The sequence below is a fragment of the Filicampus tigris genome, chromosome 14, assembly GCF_054856515.1.
Source record: "Filicampus tigris isolate MCC_2025a chromosome 14, RoL_Ftig_1.0, whole genome shotgun sequence".
Lineage (NCBI taxonomy): Eukaryota > Metazoa > Chordata > Actinopteri > Syngnathiformes > Syngnathidae > Filicampus > Filicampus tigris.
In genome coordinates this window covers 12304076-12331783 of record NC_141230.1, presented here as the reverse complement: position 1 = coordinate 12331783, position 27708 = coordinate 12304076, and the positions used below count along the sequence as shown (strand labels likewise).

Genomic DNA, 27708 nt, shown 5'->3' with positions numbered 1-27708 from the left:
ATAATGTATGTCATAACATTTGGCTCGATAACAACCGCTACGGGATAGTGAACTGCCAGTGGACCGTTACCGTGTCAACTGAAATTACAATGTAGCTTTAACACTAAAGTGTGGATGTTTTTCTTTGTATGTGCAAACCAGCTAATGAGCACATGGTTTCACAACGCCACATTGTTATGCTACATTAAAAAAGAAGGAAAGAAAATCCATATAGACCTCTACTGGAGTTCTTCCATGACAAGTGTATTTTTCCAGCCTTGTGTGCAAGACAAATATCTTTGCAGGGAAAAAAAAAAATGGTGAATGGACAAAAGAGCAGCTGTCCGGGCAGACAGCCTATCTAAATCCGTGAAAAGGAGACACAATATTTGGATAATTCCAGGACATATCCCGACACTCACGGTTCACCTGAAAGGATAGCAGAGCCCAGCTTCAGAAACATGAATGAGCTAAAGAGGGAAAGAAAACGGACTAAATCAGCAGTTATCTGTTTATAATGGAGCTCTATTTTGCAAGTCTGACACTTGCTCAATGATGTGATTCTCTTAGTTGAAGCCATGGCTATAAATAATAATAAGGGATAGGAATGCTTCCAAATTTGCACCATTTATACAGTAGAATTTCTGAGGTCAAATCCAATCTTCTACAAGAAACTGCTATGCCTCTGATTTGTTCATAGTTGTAATTTTTCCCACAGGAAATAATAATAACAGCATCCATTTGTTCGGGTACAAACTGTGGCCACAATAAACCCTTCATTGGCTGTGCAGGAATCTTTTCATTTTGACATGTTTCTCTATCTTACAAGTGAACATCTGGTTAAGACTAAAAGTTTTAAAACAGTTATGACAAAGTCTCAAAACATTTCATGACAACATTTCCACAAAAATGACTGTCTTGATAATGTCGGTCAAAATTCCACAAAAGATGGCAGCCACTTGTCACATTGCTATTCACTCACATTCTTCAGTTTTGTGGAGGCTAAACCAGCAAAAGCAAAACACATGTACTAGTTTAGTGTATTGGTGCTCGCTGAACATGAACATGGCATGACATCAATTATATTATATATATATATATACACATATACATATGCATATATATATATATATATATATATATATATATATACATATACATATGCATATATATATATATATATACATATACATATGCATATATATATATATATATATGTATATATATATATAAATATGTATATGTATATATATATATATATATATATATATATATATATAAATATGTATATGTATATATATATATATATATATATATATATGTATATATATATATATATATATATATATACATATATATATATATATATATATATGTGTATAGCTGTTTGAGTATATATTCTGATTTGGCACGCTAAAGGGGAGGTTGGACTGAAATTATTTTATGATTTGAGAGACAGGGGAATAACCAGTGAATCCAAACACATACAACTATTTCTTGCACGTGACCTTGCTCGACTTGGCTGGCGATGAAAGCTCCATGAGTGCAAACTTGTAGTTGAAATCTTCCGCCGCTGCAGATGTTATCGGCGGCATTAACGACATAAATGGATCTTTTTAATTTAGTATCGACGGCTGATTGGCCTCGAGCGTCTTTCTCACAATTACTTTCACTCACAAGATTTGAAGCCAAAAGCCTCTTTAGACGAAATCATTTTGATGGTATCAAGTGCATCGGCCCACCACAGCCGTGGAAGTCTTTGAAGTCGTGTGCAAGCAAGCGTTGGCCTGTTGCGTCGCTGCAAGTGCATGATGAGAGATTAGGTACATGAGTATCTAAAAAGATTAGATACACGAGCGTAGTCAACTCGCACATGCTCAAATACAGCCATAGTATTATTTGATGAAGGTCATTTACGCTACTACCTTCTCTTTGGTTTGCTGGAGTATGACTGATTATGGCTTCGTCCTTGGATTTCATGAGGTGATATCCATAAAGAAATATGGCATTTACACAGATAATATTGTTTACTTTTGATTGACACTGCCAGTGAGGTATTAACAGTTTGTCCATCATCGTGGCTGTAGTTCGCACCGGCGTAGAACTGTATGGTGTCATTCTGAGATATATGCCCTCCATGTGTAACCAAAATATTAAAGTAGCGTGTATTCAGAACGATTATTCCAATTATTACCAAAATAATCGTGATTAATATTTTTTTCATAATCGAGCAGCCCTAATATATCCATCATCCATCCCTTATCTATTCCTCTATCCATCCCTCTGGACCTTAATTCACTGTTTGACTATCACAAACTGTACATATATAATTAAATTGCACCAATCGTTCCCCACCATATTCCTCATTAGGGTGAGTAGTTTTGTGGTATTTTAGTTAACACAGTGGTTAGCTTGTTGAAATGTTACATACAACATTATCTACAACGTTAATCAAGGTTACATACTGGCAACAGTTGGAACAAGTTAAATCACTTTGCTTTAGTTCCTGTGGGAAATGTTAACAGAGGTCTGGGTTTGACTTTGTGAGGTTGTAATTGTACTTGTGTTGTGATGTTGTCTACAATATGGAACATCAGCCCGGCTCGGGTCAGACCATCACGGCCCGTGGAGCCATGGCATAGATGGTCTGGACCACGAGGACCGCACACAGACAGCGCCTTCGTTTCCTTCAGCGTGCGCTATAAACCCCCCTGAGCACACATGGCTGTAATAAGGCAACACATTAAGCCATTATGCTGCTTTTAAGGTACACACACATCCGTGTTTAAATCGTTTTAAGAGTAGCAAGGGATCTTTCGCTGTCCAAAGTTCCACTGTTTGTCTGGGACCACCTGGGAAACCAACACAAATGTCTCAGGATGGGCGTGCAGGATGGGTACTAAAATTATGTGGTATCCCATCATTTCTGATTGTGAGGTACCGTGGTACATTTTTAGTACCAGTACAATGGGCAACCCTAGTTGTTAGTATGTCTGCCTCACAATTATTTATTTACAATATTTAGTTGCGTAAGCTATTTTAGAGAACTGCCTCACATCGGTGTTGCATGGAGTCGGCCATCTTGGTTGGCCACGGGTCAAACTGTTTATCTCGCACGAACAAGTCGAGGCCTGGAAAAGCGATTGATGCCAACATCTAATGACGGGGTGCGTTTTCCCTATAAAAGCTCATTACGACGACATTGGAATAACATGGTTTGCTCGGGGAAGTTCTCCGTCTACTGACAAAAGCAAGAGTGTCTCGTAAACTTCCTAAATAAACACTCCCTCCATCGGGTGCTAATAAATTAGCCGGCATTTTTTCCGAGCTTTTCCGATGCACTCTCTCCGTACCGTAGGCGATGAAACTGTGCCAGGAGTCGGGAGTCCATCCTGAGGAATTTTAATCGGGGGGATGTTTTTTAATAGTTTTCCATGCGCCATTGGAAAACACATAAAGAGACAGGAGGAGGAGGAAGAGAGGGCTTCCCTGGGATGTTGGGGAAAACGAAGGCCATGTGGGGAGACTGTGAGCTCTTCTTTTGGTGTGTTGCATGTCATCAGTAGATGGCAGTAGGTCTCACCTGTTGTCCATTGTGGATTCAGGAAGGCAGCAGTGTGGAAAGTGGAAAAAGAAGAAAGTATGCTGTCTTCAGTTGTATTTAAAAATATATATATATTATTGGAATAAAGTTGTAATTTTAACGTCCCCACACAAACCTGAACATAAATGTCTGAGAGGAGCAGTTATTGGTTCTGTCCGGAGAATTAATGCTGGAATATCATAATTTACCAGTACAGTATACAGTTACGTGTGAAAATATTATGTTTTTATTCATTATAAACTTTTGATTGCAATATAGCAACTTGATTTTTATAATATGACTTTATATTCTTGTAATATACCTTTGTTTTTTTTTCTTGATATTACAATGCTAATCTCGTGTCATTCTTTTCACTCCCCTGTTCTTAACAAATGATGAAATTATTTTTAAAATGACACTTTTTATCAGCATCTAAACTTTTCATGTAATTTTACTTTAGCAACATTTTATAGCTTAATTATCATTTTGCTGTTACATCTGTTAGAGTGAAGGCTTCTAATAATACTGGTTAATTTTTTTCTAATCAGAGATATTCTCTGGATGAATTTTTGCACTGATTCCAAATCTGCCTGTGTTTTTTCTCCAGCACATCAGGTTTTATTATTAATAATAATAATAATAATAATAATAAATTTCATAATATTTATGAACTAAGGATTACAATCAGCATCAGGTGGAATTTTTTTCAGAAAATTCATAGCGACCAACTACAATGCATGCTCAAATCTGTATTGCGCAAGCTTTTATGGGTGAAACGTAAAAAAAAAGAAAAAAAACCGCAAAAACCTGCTGTGCTAGGAAAAAGTAAATCCATTTTTAAATCAGTGTCAAAATACATTGAGTGACATACAAAGCCATCTCTGATTAAAATTTGCTGTTGACCAGTGTAATAATACACATTTGTCTGCAAAGATATTTTACTCATGATACATTTGCATTTTTTCTTGTAATATAGAAAGTTTATTCTAATATTACAACTTTATATTTGTCCATCAAGTTTTTCCTCATCATGTAAAACTGTGACTTTATTCATAAATAAAATTATGAATTTTGTTTCACATACTATATTCTCATAGAAGGAGAACGTTTTGGTAATATTGCATCTCAATTCATCCCCAGTGATGCTCTGCCAGACCTTGACAGCAACGGTCTACAGTCCCTGCTTGTTCTTTCCCTTCAGTTTTGTCTTCAGCAAGGGAAATGCATGGTCAATTGAATTCAGGTCAGGTGATTGACTTGGGCATTGTGTAACCTTCCACTTCTTTTCCTGAAAAAAACCCCCTCTTTGTTTGCTTTTGCAGTTTGCTTCGGGCCATTGTTCATCTGCACTGTGAAGTGCCATCCAAAGAGTTCTGAAGTATTTGACTGAATATGAGCAGAAAATATTGCCCAAAACACCTAAGAATTCATCCTGCTGCTTTTGTCAGCAGTCACAACACCAATAAATACAAGGGAATCGGTTCCACTGGCAGCCATACATGTCCACCTGAGCAGCCAATTGTCCCATTACATTTGGTCCCCAAAAAGTGTGAGGAGTATGTGCTCTGAAATTGTCCGGCATCCAGTCAAGGGTGTACCTCGCCTATCGCCCAAAGCCAGCTGGGATAAACTAGCACACCTGTGACCGTAATGAGGATACGTGGTATAGAAAATGGATGGATGGATGTTTTTGTAGAAGTATGACTTCGTACACTGTTGTAATGTAGCAACTTTATTCTGCAAAGTGTGACAAAAATAATTCTTTGTAAATCTATTTGATTATGTCATTACTGTTTGTTTTTATAATGTACAATATTAAAGACTGCTCATAAAAAAAAGAAACATTACAAAATAGTGTTTTTTGGGGTGGGTGGGGGGGGGTCTAGGCAGGCTGTCCTGATTAATGGCATGTCCATTCATTTCAGTGGGGAAAGATGATTTGACTGTGGTCATGAAACACATTTCACTAGTAAAAGAATAATAATAATACTTGAAACTCTGCGAATAGCTGAATCCGCGGATGCCGAACCGCGAGCATGCTGTGGTCCACGTTTCGCCAAGTCCGCGCTATGCGCTGTCAACAATCCACCTGTCCCACGCTCCTCTCGCTTGTCAATCACCGCTTGGCCCACCAATCACGGGACGCGCCTGCTCGCGACCCCGCCCCCTCTCGCCCTCCCTTTCCCAGTCTCCCCCAGCGTGTAAATTGAAGTTTCTCTTTTTAGTTTCCCGGCTTGCAGCCTTGCGCGTTAGTACTGCGCGAACCGCGGAGGGATTAAAAACAAGCAGCGGCGTGTGGAGCATAGCGGAGCGCTTCTCGTGTACAGCGGAGCAGCGAGCACCAGCACCACCACCATGTTCCCCGGGAGGCTGCGGGCGTGCGCTGCCCTGTGTGTGTGGATTACGGCGCTGGCGAGCACGCGGAGCGGCGGCGTGAGCGCGAGGAGGCAGGACGACTCGTTCACGGCGGCGGCGGCTGCGTCCAGCGTGTACCGAGCCCGGTGCGCCTCGCGATGCCTCAGCCTGCACATCACACGCATCTCCGCCTTCTTCAAGCACTCGCAGGTACACACTCGCGGGTGTCTTTCGTGTGGCAAATAAGCACGTCCACGCCAAGTGTAGAACGCGTGGGAACACTTGCAAAGTTAAAGCGAGCCATGCAATTTCTTTCACTGTTGCTGCAAACCCACCATTAACTTGTTTGAAGCTACTACTAAAGTATTGATTGCAATCGCAAAAACAGCTTCAATAATCAATCAGATCAATCAGTTAAACGCAAAGATTTTCTTTGATTTTTGGAAACAACTTTGAATGATGCTTTTCATTGGACAGCAACAATATGTCCATGCGTACATACAAAATTCAGTCTATCCATCTATCGAGCTGGAGTGTGTCCCAGCTGACTTGGAGCGAGAGGCGGGGTACGCCATCGACTGGTGGCCAGCCCATCGAAGGGCACATTTTTCTTCAATTTTCCTCAAACGTTTTCCACTCAAAACCCAATTTACCAATGAAAAAAAAAGCTTCAGATGATAGATCATGCATGGTCATTTTATTGGCTTCACTTTTGTTCGATTTTTGGATACCAAGATCACATTTCCTTGGACAATGTGTTTAGGTAGCAAGTTTTATGATGTATAAATCAGGGGTTCTCAAACCTTTTCTGCCCAATTTACAAAGAAGTAATCCCACACTTGGTGAATAATGCCGTAATGTCAATTTATATTGAGTGAGCCGTTCACAAAATTTCCATGATTTAAGGATTTGTGAAATTTAAATTCTCCAAAATTCCAATTTCTCAAGCTTTTTCACTCAAGACCCAATCCACAAAAGATTCCTAATTTGGGCAAATATATCATGAATTGTCATAATATTGACATAATGAATGCACTTTTACTTGATTTGGGGCTAAAAAATGGAAGATGTTTGTCACTGGACTGAGAAGCTATGCTGAAGTTACTGAATCCGGTTTTCTCTATCTTGTCCAATTTATACCTTCATTTTTCCAAACATCTTCTGCTCCAGACTCAATTTATACATGAAGAAAATCCCAAACGTGCACTCTCTAAACAGTTGGGTCAAAAATAACTCAATTTGAGTCAAAAAGGGACAGATCCATTACTTGGGTCAATTTGATGCAATTACAAAAAAAACACTAATTTTGTACAAACAACCCCCAAAATTGTGTGTATTTGTACAAAACAACTCAAGGGGGTTGGGTCAAATTGACGCAAATGGCAGGTTGGTCCCTTTTTGACCCAATTTGGGTTATTTTTGACCCAACTGATTTTAGAATGTGGGAAACACGTAATGCATTGCGCCTTTAACATCCACATACTGTACTTACATTTTTGTTTAAGTGACAAATGTAACTCATAGTTTCTCAAATTTAAATTTTCTCCAATTTCTTTTTAATTTTCTCACACCTTTCCATTCAAGACCCAATTCACAAATTAGAAAAGCCCAAACTTGGGCAAATATATCATGCGTTGCCATAAGATGGCCATATATTGTACATTAATAAATGGTAATTAACACTTGAAGTGGAAGTCAACACAAACATATTTTTTTCAAGAATATGTTCTATGCAAGCCCACTAGTTGAAACAAGGCAATCTGATAAATATTGCATTTGTGGACAAAGAGTTAATCCACCGGTTTTTGACATCTCTGGGAGCGGCCATTTTGTCACTTCTGTCGACTGAAAATGACATCACAACTACCCAGGGCTCAGGTAACGACCAATCACAGCTCACCTGTTTTCTGAAGCTGAGCCGTGATTGGTTGTTACCTGAGCCCTGAGCAGTTGTGATGTCATTTTTAGTCAACACAAGTGACAAAATGGCCGCCCCCTGAGATGGCTAAAAATGGGTAGATTTAGCTGCTTAAAGTGGAAGTCAACCCAAACATATTTTTTTCAAGAGTATGTTCCCAGCAGGCCCAAAAGTTGAAACACGGAATTCTGATTAATTTTGCGTTTGTGGAATATAAGTTAAGCAGCAAAATGCACTCGTTTTTAGCCATCTCTGGGGGCGGCCATTTTGTCTTCTGTCGACTGAAAATAACATCACAACTGCTCACAACGACCAATCACGGCTGACCTGTTTTCTGAGTCTGAGCGCTGATTGGTCGTTGTGAGCAGTTGTGACGTCCTTTTCAGTCGACAGAAGACAAAATGGCCGCCCCCGGAGATGGCTAAAAACTAGTGGATTAACACTTATTACACAAACGCAATATTAATCAGAATGTCCTGTTTCAACTAGTGGGCTTGCATAGAACATATTCTTAAAAAAAATATGTTTGGGTTGATTTCCACTTTAAGACATTCCTGACAAACATGCATGAAGAAGCTCTTTGCAATGAACTTGTGGACCCACTTGATGGTGATCCTAACTGGTGACCCATTCTGGGTCACAAGCCCAAATTTGGGCAGGATTGCTTTAAAGCAACAGTGTAGGAAAAGTGCTGTTGTTCAACCTCAATCAAATTGATGCGTGTCTTGTTTTATTTCTGTCAATGCAAGTGGGAAAAAGACTTTGAAGCAAATAAAAGTTGACGTCAGCACCTCCCAAAAATGATGTGAGACAAGCCATGCATGAACCAACCACCACCCCCCTCCCGTGTCTTATATATTCATAGGGGGGATGCTGTCACTAGACTGCGGCTCCCGCAGAGGGATGCCGGTGTAAAGTAGCTGCATTCTGCGCATGAGTCAGTGTGTGGTGTCACAAGTTGTTTTTCACACTCCGGCGGACTCACTGTTCTCTCCCGGGACGGCGGAGAAAAGAAGCGGCCGCTGATATTTACTCTCGGGCGCATTTGCATTTGCAAGGCCCCAGTCCGAGTCGGGCCATTGTCGGGAAAGCGTCGCCGGACCTGGGCACGTTTGTAATGAGGCCTAATTAATGAAGAGGTCAAGGCTTTTGTCTCGGTGTCACTTTGAAAGCGCTAATTGGACAAGTGGCACTGGTTCTAAATGCGGGATAATATACACGTTGAGTGAAGGAGTCACTTGAGTAATGAGGAGAGAGAGAAAAACAAGTGGCGGTGCACATCCAGAGGACACTGTGTTTCTTATTAAAGCGCAACTTGGCGAGAAATGTCGAGAATTTGTTCGTGGGGTTGTCCAAGTTATTTTTTTAATGGCTGTCTTGGGTTTGCAAAGTTACGACATTAAATCAGCCACCAGCTGGCTCAATGCTCCAACGACTGATGGAGGATCTTCCCCCTCGTGTACTGCAAATCTTTGACAGTAGAACCTCTCGGGTCGAACTCCAGTCGCTCCAGGATGCAGGTCTACTTCCGATTTGGAAATAATTGAAAAGATCTGTTCCTAGGACAATCCGTCCCCACCCTACGTGATTTGTGAGCGACCCGATTGACAAGGTTCGGACGATTTTTTTTTTCTCAACTCAGTTCACAACAAGCAGCAGTCCGGCAGATAGACAACAATTCTTCAAAAAAAGACATTGCAAGTGGTTTGTCTTCGCCTTACTTTGCTATCCTAGACTACACAATGCAAAAAAACAAACAAACAAACAGATGGGCTAATGAAACTTGCATAGATGTCACAGTATCCATCCATCCATTATCTCCCGCTTATCCGAAGTCGGGTCGCGGAGGCAGCAGCTTCAGCAGGGAAACCCAGACTTCCCTCTCCCCAGTGTCACAGTATTATAAAACTAATATTTGAACACAAACAATGGAGCAACACATGTGGACAGACATTATAACAATACTCACCAGCATATATGAATTTTACACCGCAAAAAAATGACTAATGGATGGATGGGTAATTTTTGCCAATTTTCTGACACATTACGGACCAAACCAGGAACTGAATCATCAATAATTTATGCTTATGCATTTTCCGCACTGTCAATTTGACGTCATGTATTTGAATAAAGGGGTGGAAATTAAAACATGTATTCTTAAAATCGAATTCATCGACAAAATAATTGACAGATTAACCGATTATTTAAATAATCGTTAATTGCAGCTCCAGTTATTACTCTTTGTTTTAATAAAGTAGAATACTATAGAGCCATATGTTTCTTAGTAAAAACATGTTTCAACTTTTTTAAAATGTATTTTGGAAGACTGGAATAGATAATGGCATTTCAATCAAGTGTGAGATAAAACAACAGTAAGTAAATCTTTTGTTTTTTGCCTATTTCTGAAAATGTGTCCATGGTTTGCAGTCTGGGTGCAGAGGAGAGAACATCTGCTCTGGAAGAGTCTCATAATCTCGAGAAGATTCCAATAACGGCACAAAAAACTTGCAAGATTGACCTTTTTTGTTGAAAAATAGCTGCCGGATGTGTCGGAAATTTTGCCAATTGCAGTCCCAAAAGTTGCTAAGTTGCCAACACTGAGTAAATTAACCACCGTCATAGCGACACCAGCGTATGGTGGCCTGTTAATTTCTTGTAACTTTTGGTGATGTTCTCCTTCTAACATCTTACGAGGTGGCCTGTGACATCGCGAGGTCTTGCATGAAATTACCCACGATGGCGGTTCTTCTTTTCAATTTAGTGTCACTGATATGCCAAAAAACAACACGTAACTTCACGTGGCTTCCTGGGTATATTCTCTTACTTCTCTTTGCACCTTCTTCTCTCAACACCCCTTGTCAGGGCTGCTCCTTCTTTTCGGATAAATGTGCCCCCAAAAAATCCAGGTTGTCTTCTTTTGGAATAACAACAAGGGACAAAGCAAAGTACGGTACGGCAAAGTGAGGTATGGTACGATATGCCGACATCTTGTGTAGTGTCATCCTTGACGACTACACATTTGCTACGTTTTGTGCGATTTTAGAGTCCAAACTCAAACGCTTAGGGCATTGGACTTCAATGCATTTTAGGATAAGCAAAGCAGGGCGAGCGCCTCTAAAAATAGAAGGCCAGTGTTGATAATATGCAACTGTCTAATGCGCTCTCCTTTCATGTGGAATTGCGTGTGAGCGTGTGTGTTGGGTGTCGTTCAGGGTCCGGTCAGCTGCAAAAACACATGGCACTTGCCCCCCCCTTGCCCTGTACTCCCCAATAAATGCCAGCAAATGTAGCCGTGAGCAGGGCCACCACTGTCTTTCTGGCAGGGAGGTCACCTTCCTGCTAAACGCCGGCACCTGATCCGCGCTAAACGTGCTAAGCTGCCGTGCAGCGCTGCCGAAAGGGTCGGCGCAAACTGCAGGTGGATCCGCTTCCCAACGGCACGGGGATCTCATTACGCTAACAGGCGCGCAAGCAGCGCAGACTGCCGCTCTAATGACTAAGCTCTTAATTTGGGGGTCATTCGATATGTGACAGGGAGCACCTTACACTTTCAAGGAACTGAAGAAATCTGCTTTGTGCAGTCTGCCTTCCCATTCATTGTCAAATTAAACAACCAAGTACATCTTTTATCTGGCTATTTTGGAAAATGTATTCAGCACTTCTGTCTCACCTTTACATAACAGTGTGGCTAATTTATTTAATAACCACCCCCGCACCGAGTTTCTCTACTCATGACTTGGCAGCCAGGCTCCCAGATTTGGGATTGTCAAATGACAACCTGCACAGCAACACTATCATGTCAAAGCCAAAAGATAATAATAATGATACATCTTAAATTCATGGGCCCAATTCCAATACGCACACTTGCACCCTACGGTCTATGCCCCCGCGTCAGCGAGCATGGCGGAACGGGTTGTTGTTTTGGCAATTTTGCTGTTTAAAACTGAAAATGACATCACAACTGCTCGCAACGACCAATCACGGCTCAGATTCAGAAAACAGGTCAGCCGTGATTGGTCGTTGTGAGCAGTTGTGATGTCATTATCTGTCGACTGAAGACAAAATGGCCGCCCCCAGAGATGGCTAAAAATTGGTGGATTAACACTTATTCCACAAACGCAATATTTATCAGAATGACCCGTTTCAACTAGTGGGCTTGCAAAGAACATATTCTTGAGAAAAAAAAAATGTTGGCGTTGACTTCCGCTTTAAAACTTCAGTAAAGTAGTAGTAAAGTAAAACTCAGGCTCGGTCTTCCGGTCGATGGGAGCTATGGACCCATTATTTGAACTATTTGTGGCTGGACCATTTTTTACTTTTTTTTCAGCACAGGTACAGTATTTCCACCGAATGTCCTCAGTTTTATTTTGGTCCGCAAAGAATTGTGGGTAATATGCTTCGGTTTAGGGGCCATGGATGCGGGCTAAGCCGAAGTGTGGAACAAGGGCGCAAAGAGGGCGGGGCGACAGAGCACTTTGCAGAATTAGGACACCCTACACACTCGTACCCTCGGCGGGAATGCGCAAGTGAGGGCCACAAGGGTGTAAGTGTGGGTTTGGGGATTGGGCCATAGAGTGCCTTTCAAATGAAGCAGAGCCGCTGTCAGCACATATTAGTGTTGCGATGAAATGCTACGGTCATGAGTGATAAAGCAAGTCTGTATGGGTGCTTGCTTTATGCGAGGGGAAAGATACAAGACATGGTTAACTTAAATTATTAGACTTTGCGATATAGACTGAGAGGTGAAAATCTGCTCTAGAGGGATTCTAAGAGTCTCAAAAACTAAAGCTATCCCCGCCACAGTCCTCATGGCAACGAAAGTTAAAATTTGTAAGAAACGTTACCACTCCCCCAAAACGAATGATTAGAACCAAAGTGTGACGAGTGGATATTAAATGGGCTGTAATTTTATTTTATCCTGTGTACATTTTGACCAAAGAATGCCAGAGACCCTTTATGAAGAAACCCGGGAACTGTTTTTTTTTTTTTTTAAATTGTGAAATAAAAAGCACAATCCATCTCATTTAATCACTGTTAATCTATAGAACGTGTGTCATGCGTTCTGCTTTCGCTGAATGAGATATTTCACATGCAATTTAAAGATCTGTTTTTCATTCGCTGAATCATCTTCACTGGATTGACATTTGGAGGATTTAGCACTTGCAGATGTCAGTGAGGAACCCATTTTTTTTCCCTAATGTGGTAAGATCTGAATCGTTTTATATGTCAGAACGAAGTTTCGAGTATGCTTCGTCCATCGCTTGCCAGTGTTGTAGACGAGCTAGTGATGTCATAGCGGTCGCGAGAAGCAGATTTATTGACACATCTCCCCACATTTGGAGAGTTTGTCACCCCCAGTGTAATTGACAGTGGGGCAACACCCATGCATTCTGTAAATATTAGCCAAATGTTTGAGAGCAAGCTGGGAGGCATGCGCTAAGCGGGATTTCTGAAAGCGTCAAGTCTTGTAGTGGATTATTTATGTGAAAAGCAAAACTAAAAAACAAGGAGTGTCCAGACAAGCTGTTGTTAAAGACATTAAAAAAAAGTGACACATTCAATTGAATGTTTTATTCCTTCAAGTGAAGGAAATAAAAACACATCGGAAAGAACTATTAGCCCCTGTTTGCGCCTTTGATGTGAAATTGGTCTCGGTGGAAATCAGACCTCCACCGGGGCTCGTCTCGCGCGTGGAGGTCTTCATGGCTGAAGACGGCGGATGAATGGGGGTCTATGTGGTTCAGTCCTGCCCCCCGCGCCCCGCCAGTCTTCACCCAATAAGTGCCTTTAAAGCGTGGCACTTGCGCCTGTAAATCGGAGTCATACTTAAATGCTCGACTGGTCAGTGACGTTTCATTCTTACAGGAGACAATTTAAACTCTAGTAGTCATTGTCCAATTGTCATTCTTGGGTTGCGCTATACAGGTTCAAATTCATTGACGTTATCATTAATATTGGCTCATTTTTTGACTGAATTTACTGTCGAAATGTAAGGTGAGTTACATTGCCCGGCCTTCAAAATAGTTTCATGGAAATTGTAGAGGTACACAACAAAATGTATTTATGGCTGATTGTCTTCTGGATCTGAATTGTGGTGTGATGTGCACATTTGGTCTGCTGCTACTTATAGTATGGCGGATCACAGGACGAAGTGATTAACGTTTGATTGTGTTCTGCAGTGTGAAATTGGGACTTTTTTTCAGCTCAGTAAATTGTCAACAGATTTCAATGGACCCAAGGACGAATATAAAAACCTTCTGATCATGTCCACTCTGTGGATCCAAAACTTTGATGTTTCTGAAACTCATTTGGTTCGTACTGCAGCTTCTTTCATTTGATTCAAGGACAAATTAATTCACTTTCGACAGTGTTCTGTACACACGACGTGTGGATTTTGATTATTTTTTATTTCAAGCACAGATGTTGCTCAAAGAGTTGGGAACATATTTCAATGAAATGTGGGCTGAAGCTTCCTTGGTATGATTCAAGGACAAACTTATGAAGTTTAAGCAAAGTGCATAGGTTTTTTTTGCGTTTTTTTTTCATTTTTTAAACTTAAAGATTACTCACACATTGTGAATGGATTTGAATGATTTGATTATGTTGTTTTGGTAAGACTCTGATGAATTGATTTTGTTCTGATTGATTTCTAGATCAACAGTGTGAATCTGGGTAACGTTCTTTAACGTTAATACTTCTGGAAAAAAAATGGAATGGCTTCTAAGGAGATTTGTTATGAAGCTTCTTGGGTGTGATTTACGGACGAAGCGATAAACTATTGTTCGTGTTGTAGATCTGCAGTAAAGATCAGGATGATAAGACATGGATGTTACTAAAAAGTTGTGCAAGACTTTCAATTTGCAGCTTTGAGAGACAAGGATGTGGATCTTTTCTCTTTTTTTTTAAATATTTTATTTTTTCAACATTCAATATGTCGTCAGCTACTTTGTGAAGATTAGCATCTTTTGTCTATCATGGACTTTATCAGAATTTGTGAATGTATTCGATTGAAATGTGATCTGTAGCCTGGGTTAGAGCCAAGGACCCAAATATGAATTGGTTACTTTTGATGATACTCTAAGGATCTGGACATTTTTCATGATTTTTTTAATGAGCAAAATGATTTCAACTAAATATGGTCTGTAGGTTCGGTAAGACCAAAGAAACAAGTGAACGAGATAAGACACAAGGAAGCTTTGTTGAATAATTCAATAACAGAAGATGTCTCTACTTTTGGATAATTGGTATCCGGACCTCCAAGTACTTCAAAGCCCCTCAAATCTTAAATGTTAAGGGTCTTTATTTACGTGCAGCATATGTGCTCTTAAGTGTGTTATTTTGGTATTGCCTGAGGACCCCCTGTAATGAAGACAAAGGACACATGGGACACCGCTCCTTCTTTCAAGTCCCTTTCTCCTTCTACTTCCTGCAAAAAAATCGGAGGTCTAACACCTACAAACATAAACCCTATTAAAACAATGGCCTTCCCATGCAAACGGAGAGTCATTCGATCCCGACCGACAGCCCGCAGGGAACAAAAGCCAACCGTTTCTCAAAAGGTAGAACCTGGAGATAAAAGAGGTTTTGTTCATGTTCCTCACTTATCTAGACAATACAACACGCCCCTGGCCACCTGCTCCGACTTCTCAGCTGACAAGCGCTGCCGTGTACCTCTGTGATAAATGTCCTGTTTACACGAGTCCACCAGCGCCAGAAACAAAGCACCGGGCTTCACCCGCCGCCTGGGCCTCCTTCTCCTTGACCCCCCCCACCCCCACCAAAATCACACCGGAGGATATCTGGAAAACATTCATTGCTTGGGGTCCTTGACAGTCATCGCGGCTGCGTAATGTTCATACTGCGGAGGAATGTCATGGTGAGTCAGGGCGATGAAGTCCTGACCTATAATTATTCCCCGTCGGTCCCTGACATGGTGGGGTCAGTCCCCGGACAGCTGGGGCAACATCCTGCCGAGCTTCCCTGCTTCAGGGATGCTGTCACAGAACCAAATTAGATCCTCTGTGGATCCGTGGATGTGGCCCTGTCAACGTTTTATTGATGGACGAGGGAAGCCATCAGCAAAAAAATAAAAATAAAAATAAAAAAAACAGGATTAATGATTTTGGAAGTGGTGTAGAGTCATGACAGTCTTAATAAATTACCACCGGAGGTGTTTGCCGTCCGGCAACATGTCAAGGTCTTATTTACAGGGTGCCACCAACAGCAGATTGGGAACAGTTGTATTGATCATTCCTCATAAGTTAGAGAGCACCACAGCGATTTAATCGTCCCCTACCAAAGAGAATGATGCACTGGCGAGGAATAATTCACTTTTTAATCAACGCTTGGCCAAACAGAATGTTCTATTACGCACAACAGGGCCGGGAAGCATCTGATGCATGCCCCGGCCAAGCTGGTGCTCATTTTTACGCCATGAAAGGAAGATTCTTCATTTCCTTGCCGCTTTCACTCATACATTTTTTATTCTTATCTGCACTTTTTTTTTTTTTGAGAGAGAAATTCTCTGGAGACATGATCGTACAATCACAAATTCCTTTGAAGCCATTTGACCAGTACCCTTGACTCTAAAAGCTCAGCACTTACTGGAACGGGATGTCAAATTAAAATCCTTTAATGATAAATTCCCTCCAAAGGTCTCATGGGATTTTTTTTTTTTTTTTTCTTCTGGATTACATTGTGGGAAACGTCTTTGAACTTGACATTGAACTTGAGCAGACTTTATGCCTGCCGACCCCCTCAAGTCTGGCTGAATCCCACAGCCTCGGAGCGTCCACAAGTGAACCTCCGATCCAGGCTATGAACTGGAATAAAAGTCCTTTATGACTTTAGTCCGAAATTTTTCATCACATATTTATGGCCTATTCCCGCGCTGAATCAAGTAAGACGTAGATAAGGCTGTTGGGTTTAAAGGGACTGCATTTTTTTTTTTTTTTAACAATAGATCAAATGACCTCATGTTACAGGGCAAGAGAATTATTACCTGACTTGCTTGGACTTGCGGATGTTATCAAACCGTCGCATGAGAACAAAACCATATATGTCTGAAAAGTGTTTAATGAGGTGTCAACACGCTGATTTAGAGCTGTTACCTTGAGGCACAAAAGTAACTTCCCTTAATAGTACACATGGCGGTAACATAACTAGCCTTTGCGCAATCAAGATCGCTTGCGAACCGCCAATGTCGTATGTCAGGACCAGTGTAAACTGAGGATCCCCTGTAATTAGCTCCATTCACAGCCGTTATCAAATACATTACAAAGTTGAAAGCCTAGTCGATACGTGTGAATGTGAATGCGAGTGTGACTGTTGTTTGTCTGTAAGCTGGGATTGATCAGTCTCGAGTGCTTCTCGACTAAAGTCATCTGGAACTGGCCCCAGCTCATCTGCGACCCTTATGAAAAAGGCTGCAGAAATGGATGGATGGAAGGATTTGCTTGTATGGAAGTCATTTTATTGATATAAGATGCCTGAACCTCTGCATTAGTCAATTGATTGGTGGTTGACACAAATCACATCATAGTTGCAGTAGGTGGAGTAAGAGTCTTCAGAACGTCAAGGGTAAGGAATTTTTGGTTTTGACCTGTCAAAATCTCCTGTGGGGAGATCATCCTCGTTTTTTGACAGTAGCATTCATTTTAACGATATGCTTATTATCGGTATTGTGGAACTGCACCGTTTTGGTTTCGTGGCTTGCAAATGTCATTTTAGAAAGAAAAAATAGCTCGCGGCAGCTGCGTTGAAAAGCCTTGCATTTTCCCCTTGCGTCTTCTTGTGTGGCTTGTTTTTGTCCTCAGATGAAACCTGCGAGTTTGCAGGGACCCACTGCCGTGAGATAAGAGGGGGACTCGGCACAAACATGCATTCAAGTGTCCACAAGCGTGACCTAAAACCCTCGCTGCTCTCAATCTGCTTTGCACTTATATCGATTCAACGTATGCATCCGCAAATCCTCTTACGGCGCCTGTTTACCATCCGGCAAGGGCAAAAACATGTTTTTCCCCTCATTATTTTCATCTCTTTCATGTCTTCTATCAGCTGAGCACTTCATCTGAAGCCTCTTTTGCACTCGCCACGCAAACGCAATTAAGCTGGCCGAGAGTGACAGCATCATTCCTCACAGTGATAGAAGTCAGGAAATGACCCGCTGCTCTCTCACTCGATGATGGCTCCGCATATTTACAACGCACAGCGCAACACTGGGAGCAAATGCTGGGCCCCCACCGTTGCGAACGCAAGGTGGCACTTCCAGCGCAATTAGGGGGAAATGGTCGGTATCTGCAACCCTCGCAGGCACGCTGACATCAGTTCCCGCCTCAGTGACCTCGGGGACGTCTGTTGAGAGATCAAACGGCTCGTAAGAAGAGCTGAGGTCGCCGCGTTGGGCTGAAACTGACCAGAGGCTGGCCCTGCGGGGAACCGGAGTGCTGACCCCACTTTTCTGCTTGAGTTACACACACTTAAAGCGCCTCTTTTGTGTGTGTGCCGTATGGGAGTCGATCACAAAAGGCTGTGGCTTAAAGCAGGGCATGGCTTTAATTAAATGTCATAAGCCCTTTTTTTAATTTTTTGTAGGAAAAAAAGTCTGTTCCTTTTTGTGGCGAAACAGTAGAAATCTCAGTTGTATATTTCAAGAAAAACAAATATTTTCTGAAAAATCAATCTTATCAGAACGTACACAAAAAAACATTTTGTTTTTTTTAAAAAAGTCATATACAAGCGATTCCTTGACTTGAGTTCAATTCTGTCTGCGATCACGCTCATAACTAAAAACCAAAGCCATCTATAATACATTCATCCTTCCATGCATTATCCAAACCACTTATCTGGTACAAGCTGCAAAGTTTGATACACGTTGAATATACTCATTTTAATTAAATTTTAATTTAAATCCTTAAAGAATTGAAGCTGTAAGCCACCAATGGTAGATGGTAGAGCCTGGTGCGATTATTCCGCGATTTACATATGATCTGATTAGTCAACTAATCACGACTACAGTTAATGATAATTTGACTAGCAAAATAAATGAATAAAAACTTTGTGGCAGCCCAACTTGACACGCCTGGACCAAAAAACATTGCGTATTGCGTTTGTGGATGGTTGCAGCACCACCCTTTTTACTTGGCAGTAGATGGACATATATATTTTCATTTTATTATTGTAATTGCTGTATGTTTTTTATGATGTTGTGTTGTCCTATAATGCTGCTTGTTATGCCTTCTAAATTGCCCCTTGGGGAAAAAAAGTTTTTTGATTGATTGATTTATTGATTGATTGAGACTAGTGCACAGAGACGAGCATGGTCGGGATTTAAAAACAATCGAATCGAAAATCGGGAACTGGAAATTGAAAATCGAATCGTGGCTTGGGTGAATCGTTACATGCCTACTATCCATCCATCCATTGTTCTACTTAACTAAAAAAAAAAAAATACTGCGACTGCCTGATGTTCAACACTTGACAGGAAAACGGTATGTTTCTTGGCCCAAGATTCACTGTGTGGGTTCCCGCGCCTTAAAGAATGTGTTAATTATCAAGTCCAGTCAATTAGAAATTTATTTATATAGCCCTTAATCACAAGAAAGTCTCAAAGGGCTTCACGTGCCCATAGTTGACAAATATTAACGACATCCCCTGATCCTAACACCCAGGAAGGTAAGGAAAAACTTAAAAAAAAACAAAAAAAACCCTCCGTGGAAAAATGAGAAACCTTGAGAAGGGACCACCGATGGGGGAATCCTCCTTCCAGGATGATCAGGCTGCAGTGGATGCCGATTATGATGCTATACAATCTCGCTTAAAATAATGTGAAAGTCAATCAAATGAAGTCCTGCAGGAAGACCACTTCGGCGAAGTGGGTCCCTGCCTAGTTGATCAATGCAGAAATCTCCATAGTATAAGTCTTTGGTCGTGTTTTAAACATTTCTACTGAGGTAGGGTCTCTAATATCCGTTGTGACAGCAATATTATGAGTGCATTTTAATCTTTTAATAAGTCCATGCAAGGTGATGACAGGTGCTACTTTTCTCCACAGAACAACGGATCCTTGGTGTGGTGCCAGAATCACAAGCAGTGCTCCAAGGTAATGTGGTTACACTCCTGTCATGAATGCAACGCGTGCGTGGCTCATTATTTTGGGGGGGGATAATACAACATAAAGTGCAGGAGTCACGGCAGGACAGGTTTAGTCACGCCTGCAGGAATCGCTCCCAGACATTTTGACACAAAACAAAACAAAAAAATATCTTCATCATTCAGACTAGAAATGATTCACCGGAGTCCATGTTGGGTTTTTCGGATTCTTGTTATTCGGAATGTGGATAAGAATGCATTGTACTGCCCGGCCCCTCCACACACAACCCCTCCTCCCCCCGCCGAGCTTGTTTGTGTTCCTTGCCCTCGTCCCTAAGAAGTCTGATATAAAGCTGCTGCTGACAGCTCGCCTGAAAAGATGGCGCTGACAGGCCCGTCTGGATCTGTTGACAGGGCCCTCGGAGATGTTTCGAGCGGGAATACTAAGAACGCTACGCCAGCACAGCGTGCTCCAACTTATGAAACGTGAACAATGCCCACTAGAGCTGTCAGAGCCACTCATCTCCTCACACAGCGTGAAACCAGAATTCAATGTTGTTTGGCCGCCGTCGATTCAAAATACAAGACATTCGCTGAAGAGATTTTTGTCCTTCTCTTCGGTTTTGCTCCACGATAAATGCACGTCTATTCAGATACATGTCAGCTGACGGGCGTGGATAAAATATATGCGGTGAGAACACAATGAAACAGAATAGCCTTCAACATGTCATTGTATGACGGTAGTGGTCAACCATCCATTTTCTATACTGCTTGTCCTCATTAGGGTGGTGGGAGGGCAGCCAATCACAGCGCATATAAAAACCACGATTCAGACTGACAGTCACACCTATGGCTAATTTAGAGTTGGCATTGAACATGCATGTTTTTGGGGTGTGGGATGAAATCCAGAGTACCTGGTGGAAACCCACACTGCCTGAATTGAGAGTCAAGCCCAGATCGGCTGTGAGGCAGACGAGCTCACCACTAGCGCACCGCACTGCCTGCTTACAATATATTTTTCCGACTGACTGAACAGAAATAATCCGTTCCATAGTCAAACTGTCGCCATCATAAAACCTTTATTTATTTTGAAGTAGCGTAAGTGTAAAAAGATGTTAGTCATAAAAACAATTAACTGTGTACGCACCCTTGTCTTTGAAGACAAGGGGTGTACTGTGTGCATAGTGTGAAACTGTTACGTGTGCTTTGGAAGTGATGTTTTTTTTTTGTTTTTTTTAATGCACATTTGTCTGCGTTTTTGCCACTTGTCATTATACAGATAGTGGTTTAAGTAACTTTTTTTTCCCAAGCATTCCACTAGGGAGCACCAATCCCATTTTTTTCAGACAGAGTAGGAGTACAAGTACTTACATTGGAGTACTCGCCGATAACAACTACAACTACTACAACTACACATGATAATGCCATTATTTGGAATAGTAGTCTTGCCACACATTTCACTTACAGGGGAAGTTAATTTGAAAATGTTCTTTACAATAATATGCACCTCCACTAGTCAAAACACAGCATTAAAGATGGAGTCAAACCAAATATATTTTTTTCCAGAATATGTTCTATGCAGGCCCACTAGTTGAGACAAGGCATTGTGATTAATATTGCGTTTGTGGAATATGAGTTAGGCAGCAAAATACTCCTGTTTTTAGCCATCTCTGGGGACCGACATTTTGTCACTTTCTGTTGTCTGAAAATGACAAGGCGGCACGGTGATCGACTGGTTAGCACGTCAGCCTCACAGTTCAGAGGTCGTGGGTTCGATCCCGGCCTCCCTGTGTGGAGTTTGGATGTTCTCCTCGTGCCTGTGTGGGTTTTCTCCGGGTACTCCGGTTTCCTCCCACATTCCAAAAACATGCTTGGTAGGTTAATTGGACACTCTCTAAATTGCCCCTAGATGTGATTGTGAGTGCGGATGTTTGTTTGTCTCTGTGTGCCCCGCGATCGGCTGGCAACCAATTCAGGGTGTCCCCCGCCTACTACCCGAAGACTGCTGGGATAGGCTCCAGCACTCCCCGCGACCCTTGTGAGGATAAGCGATAACGATAATGGATGTATGGATGGATGAAAATGACAACAAAGTTGCTCAGGCCTCATGTAACGACCAATCACAGCTCACATGTTTTCTGAAGCTGAGCCATGATTGGTTGTTACCTGAGCCCTGAGCAACTGTGATGTCATTTTCAGTCGACAAAAGTAACAAAATGGCCGCCCCCTGAGATAGCTAAAAACGGGTGGAATTCTCATGTTCCACAAACACAATGTTAATCAGAATGCCTTTTTTCAACTAGTGAGCCTGCATAGAATATATTCTGGAAAAAAATATGTTTAGGTTGACTCTATAAGCTGTAAAATCCACCCGTTTTTGTCCATGTCAGGGGGCGGCCATTTTGCCACTTGCTGTCAACTGAAAATGACATCACAGTTGCTCAAGGCTCAGGTAACAACCAGTCCTGGCTCAGCTTCAGAAAACAGGTCAGCCGTGATTGGTCGTTACCTGAGCCCTGAGCAACTGTGATGTCATTTTCAGTCGACAGAAAGTGGCAAAATGGCCGCCCCCTGAGATGGCTAAAGAGGGCGAGATTTTTTTGTTTAATTCATATTCCACAAACACAATATTAATCAGAATGCCATATTTTGACTAGTGGAGGCTCATAGAACATATTCTAAGGAAAATGTTTGGGTTCACTTCCACTTTCAAAGTAGCTTGTAAAAGAAGTTGTTTTGTGGTGTCGGAACACTAGGTTGCATTATACAAGATGGTAGTCTTGTTGACATACAAGTAGGAATACGGATACCATGTAACTGAACTGAAGTATGTAAAAAGGAAAATGGTTGTTTTTTGACAACTCCACAAGTTCTAAAATATAACTGTGGCGGAACAATACAAGTGAATCTTTATCACACCCTGGCTTTCTTCTCTTTACCCCAAGTGCCACGCCACGCCACAGCGCGTCATCCACTATGGCTTCGTGATGTGAGCATGGCTCGCTTAGCAGCGCGGAATGGAGCGGGCTCAAAAACATTGGTGGTTGGAAGACAGCTGTCACTGACCTAGCGGAGTTCATCATCAATTTTGTAGAGCATAACGTGTAGTTGGCTAATGAAGTGTTGTCATTCGTGTTTACTTGAATGCATCTTGACACGGCCGACATGGCTCCTACTCCACCTGACCGCAAGGTGTCTGTTGTGCTAGTAACGTAGTATCGAGGTCATAGTATTGGAGCATTTTTTTGTCGAACCTGGGCGTGAGTACAGACGTACAGTATTGGCACTAGTATGGGTTATCGGTGCATCCCTAAATTCCATTGTACCATGCTTGAATTAGACTATTTTAAAGCGACATTAATTTCACAAACACAATCCAAAAAAGTGCTACGCATTTTGTGCAGCTAAAAAAAGTGTTTAAGGCATATTCATTTCATTCAAAATAATTTTTTTTTAAAGAAATCACTAAAGTTTATTTTTGGGGGTTAAGAAATTGTACTAAATTCTTGTACAAATAAGCAGAGCATTTCGCATCGTCACATTATACGCAGTATGTGGTAGACCCAAAGTCGTAGCGTATACTGTATGATTTCATTTTCCTTAAACAAATTTCCCTCTAGCCCTCGGTGGCGTCTCTCCAAAGCATACATGCTGAGAAACTCAATAAATGACGCTAATTAAGTGGAAATGCAGGAAAAGGCACAGTGGCGGGCATGCTTACTTAAACGTGGCCTCACAGCTGGTGACGGTGTTGATCACAGCCAGTGTCTCGGCGCAACTTCCTTTACAAAATCATTGTTGCAATCACCTCAGGAGGCAAAAGTAATTGATACTGTCTGCTTGAGTACAAGTAGAAATACTTGTGTAAAAAAATACTTATAGGGGAAGTCAACGCAAACATTTTTTTTTTCAAGAATATGTTCTATGCAAGCCCATTAGTTGAAACAGGGCATTCTGCTAAATATTGCGTTTGTGGAATAAGTGTTAATCCACTCATGTCCAGCCATCTCTGGGGGCGGCCATTTTGTTTTCTGTCGACTGAAAATGACATCACAACTGCTCACAACGACCAATCGTGGCTCTGATTCAGAAAACAGGTCAGCCGTAATTGGTTGTTGTGAGCAGTTGTGATGTCACTTTCAGTCGACAGAAGACAAAATGGCCGCCCCCACAGATGGCTAAAAACGAGTGCATTTTGCTGCTTAACTTATATTCATCAAATGAAAAATTAATAAGAATGCAGTGTTTCAACTAGTGGGCATATTCTTATATAATATAAAATGTTTGGGTTGACTTCCGCTTTAAAGACCGCAATATCTCAATCAGGTAAGATCTCAGTTGACTTTGCCTTTTGCAGAGGTTGAAAAAAGTAACAAGCCTATTTTGAAAGTGAAGAGTGCAAAAAGTAGTTATCTGTTTTCAACCGTTGGAAGTATAAGTAAAAAGTCGTCTGAAAAGTAAACAAGTGAAGGTACCTGAAAAATGTACATAAATGCAAATACTTTGTTACTTCCCATCACTATGACTCATGAATGAGACTTGTGATGCTACAGTGATGCCGTTTGCTCTCGTGCACGTACACATCATGCGCATTACCTAGTGCGATGTGTCACACCAATAAAATGTCCTCATCGGTGTGTAAAATGGTAATTTAGCGAAGAAAAGCATGTTGCCTGACAGCGTCTTTAACAAATAATGGGATTTTATTGCATAAAATCCTACTGTGACCTCTTGAGTACTTTAAAGTTAACAGCGTAGGGCCGTAGGCAAACCTCCTCGGCGCTGTGAAGACGCTCGATTCTCTGCTTTCCACTCCCATGGCCAATATCGACTCTTGGCACTCTGCGTTCCCTCGTCATTTGGCAGTTTTGTTTTTAAAAGAGCTTTTTTTTTTTGTGAGCTGCTAAATCCAAAGTACGGAACGGTGGCCAAACCGAAGCAACAGTCCAAATGCTTTTCACGGCTTTGTGTGCAGCTTGTGACTGCGTTTAAAAACAGCCAAGTGCTCTACAAATGTTGGTTTAATTGCATCCCGGGCCCATCAGGATGCAAGCCAAGGCTTCATTCAAGGCCAGGAGTCAATATTTGTTAGCAAATAGGAGCACACTTGAGGGCCTCGAGTGCCCACTGAGGGCCTGTGCGCTAACAATCGTGACAAATGCGGTACAGTGGCAATCGGTGAATAGCTCCGCAGTCGCTGATTAGCCTCTCCACTTCATGAAGAGCGCCCAGTCAAACAGAGGGGACAAAGGCCGGTGGCTCCCTTGGGGTGGTGGAGGGGACACAAGGCCAGTCCAGCCAGCAGCCACCACAGTCGGCAAGCAAATGTGAGGAAGGAGCCGCCTAATAATTTAGACAAAGACACGGTGACCTCCCCGCTCCATCTGTCTGCTTTTTAGGAACTCCGAGCCTCCTGTTTCCGCGCGGCTCCGCAAAGTCACCGCGGTCAACCTCGCATGCGGCGTCCGGCGAGTCGCAGGGTTTCCCTTTTATCATGCTAATTTGCTCTAGCTGCAAAGCGGAGCGATGTGGCATTTGGGGTCTTTTATCGTGCCGTCACAGCGCACCACCGAGTCCATTGAGCGAGGAGGACAAAGTTCTTTCTATCGTCTATTGTCTCCCCCAACTGCTCCGGGACGACCAAAAACTCGGGGGTCTCCGGGGCACCAAGTTGAATATTAGACTCGACGTCCATCCACTCCTCTTTAATACCATCTTTTGCAGGGTCACAAAGGGCTACAGCTCATTTCTGTTGACATTGGGAGCAGTTTTAGAGGGGCGGTAACACCATTTTCCTCAAGGGACCACTAACACACAAAAACCAAGATAATGGAATTAATTACATGCTTTGTAAACTAATGCGTTTTAATCAAATACAAATTATTTGACACGATAAGATACAATTCTCAGTTCAATTACATTTTGGTGGATGAATAGACACATGGGGCAGCATGGTGAGGTAGTGGTTCTGCCCTATATTTTCTTTTTAATGTTGCTGAGCTGTGTATGATACAATAAGCATTAACACCACTGCAAACTACAACAATAATGCCAAATTGATACCTCGCTAACTAGGGATCGGCATTTGGCTACATTTCCTTGTTGATGAGGGAAATTCATTCACTGCAGGGTTCATTGTGGAACGTATTGGGAAAATCTTTTTTTTCCTTTTTTTTTTCTGGGCACTAACGACCTCCCCCCACATACCACATGTTGGGTCAATTGAAGACTCTAAATTGTCCATTTGTGTGAATCTGACTGTGAATGATTGATTGTCTGTACTCATTGCATCACATTCTCTAAATCTGCGCCGTACCACATCAAATGGAATCGTAATCCCACTAAATCGAACCGAATCGAATCGTCCCACTTCAAAATGAGACATCCTTGAAAGTTAGCGCAACTCATTTATCGAGATGCGTATTGAATCATCTTTTATTAGACATGGGGGTTAAGATCGGGGAATGTCATTAATATTTGTCAACTGTGGGCATGTGAAACCCTTTGAGACTTTCTCGTGATTAAGGGATATATAAATAAATTTGACTTGACTTGGAGAGATACACACCACTAATAGCTACTACAACCAGTGGGGGTCGTATTACTTTCATGTAGTCAATTTTGTACCGCACATATATGCAGTCAAAAGTATTCATTATTCAAAATATAGTTTTATGATTTTTGACCAAGGCCAACTACTGACCTGAATGCATTTTACAGCATTTTCAGTCAATATTTGTATGGTTCACATCTTAACGTGAAAGTTTTAGAATATGCAAAGGAAAACACTCTGAAAGTGTACTCTTGACTCTGACTCTCTCTGACTCTCTTTGCAAAATGTCTTGTATAGTCTCCTCTATTGCTTGTATTTGGTTTGGCAATTTGTCACAGGAACTATATACTTCTTGAGAGAAGCGTTGTCAAGCCAATTATCTTGAGCGGGCGCGCAAGCAACAACAGCCTGCTTTTGATCGGTTTCATGAAATCGATTTGTAAAATGTCAACTTTCAGACCCATTTTCAAATTGTTCAGTCTCCAAAGTGCTGCTTGAATCAACAACCCAAAGGACACAGCTTCTACCTGTTTTTAATTTAAAGCGCTTGGCCAATGCAGCTAAATGTTGCGCCAAAGTAATGTATATTTTTAAAAGCACACGTCCGATTCAGCTTCCACCTCTTTTCCTGAGGAAGTCGGGTCGTCAAAGCTGTATTTGTCTTATATAAAGAATATACTCGACATTTTCATAACAAAAAGGTGGCGTGCTGTTTCTTCGGCGGGACTGGCCTCTCGGTGAGTTATACAGTCGCCATGAAGAGAATTAAAACATCATTCGCTTTATAACCTTGAGTTGAGGGATGATGACTTTACCGTACCTTGCATTTTATTTACAAAGAGTCCGCAGAGGGGGCGAAAAGCTCAAGAAGAGAACATTGTCTACTCTCAGTTTTCATGCATATGTCACATGTTCCACTTGCTACCCGAGCTTCCCTTGCCAGTTTATAAATAGGAAGCCTTCACATGCATCCAAGAGCCTGCTATGTTGAATTTTGTCGGATTTGGTACAAAACGAGCCACCCTAATTTGTAGAAAACCGACTTTTGTTCATTCTTAGTATTAGTTTTTGTGTGGCGCGTTGTTAGCACATCAGCCTCACAATTCAGAGGTTGGTAGTTTGAATGTGGACACCAACCTTCCTGTGCGGATTTTGCATGTTCTCCTCACGCTTGTGAGGGTTTTCTCTCGGAATGCTGTGAACGGCGGCTTGCTCCCAAAAACACCCATG

The 27708-nt window shown here is 41.7% G+C and overlaps 1 protein-coding gene across 1 annotated transcript in view; it reads left to right on the top strand.

Annotated features, from left to right (window-relative positions):
- Positions 1 to 5783: 5783 nt before the first annotated feature.
- Positions 5784 to 27708, top strand: part of anos1 (anosmin 1) — a 70937-nt gene continuing 49012 nt past the window's right edge. The window contains exons 1-2 of the mRNA XM_086052016.1: positions 5784 to 6127; positions 19888 to 19935. Of these exons, the coding sequence (XP_085908142.1) occupies positions 5918 to 6127; positions 19888 to 19935 (258 nt within the window). The 5' untranslated portion in view covers positions 5784 to 5917. The remainder of the gene's footprint in view (positions 6128 to 19887; positions 19936 to 27708) is intronic.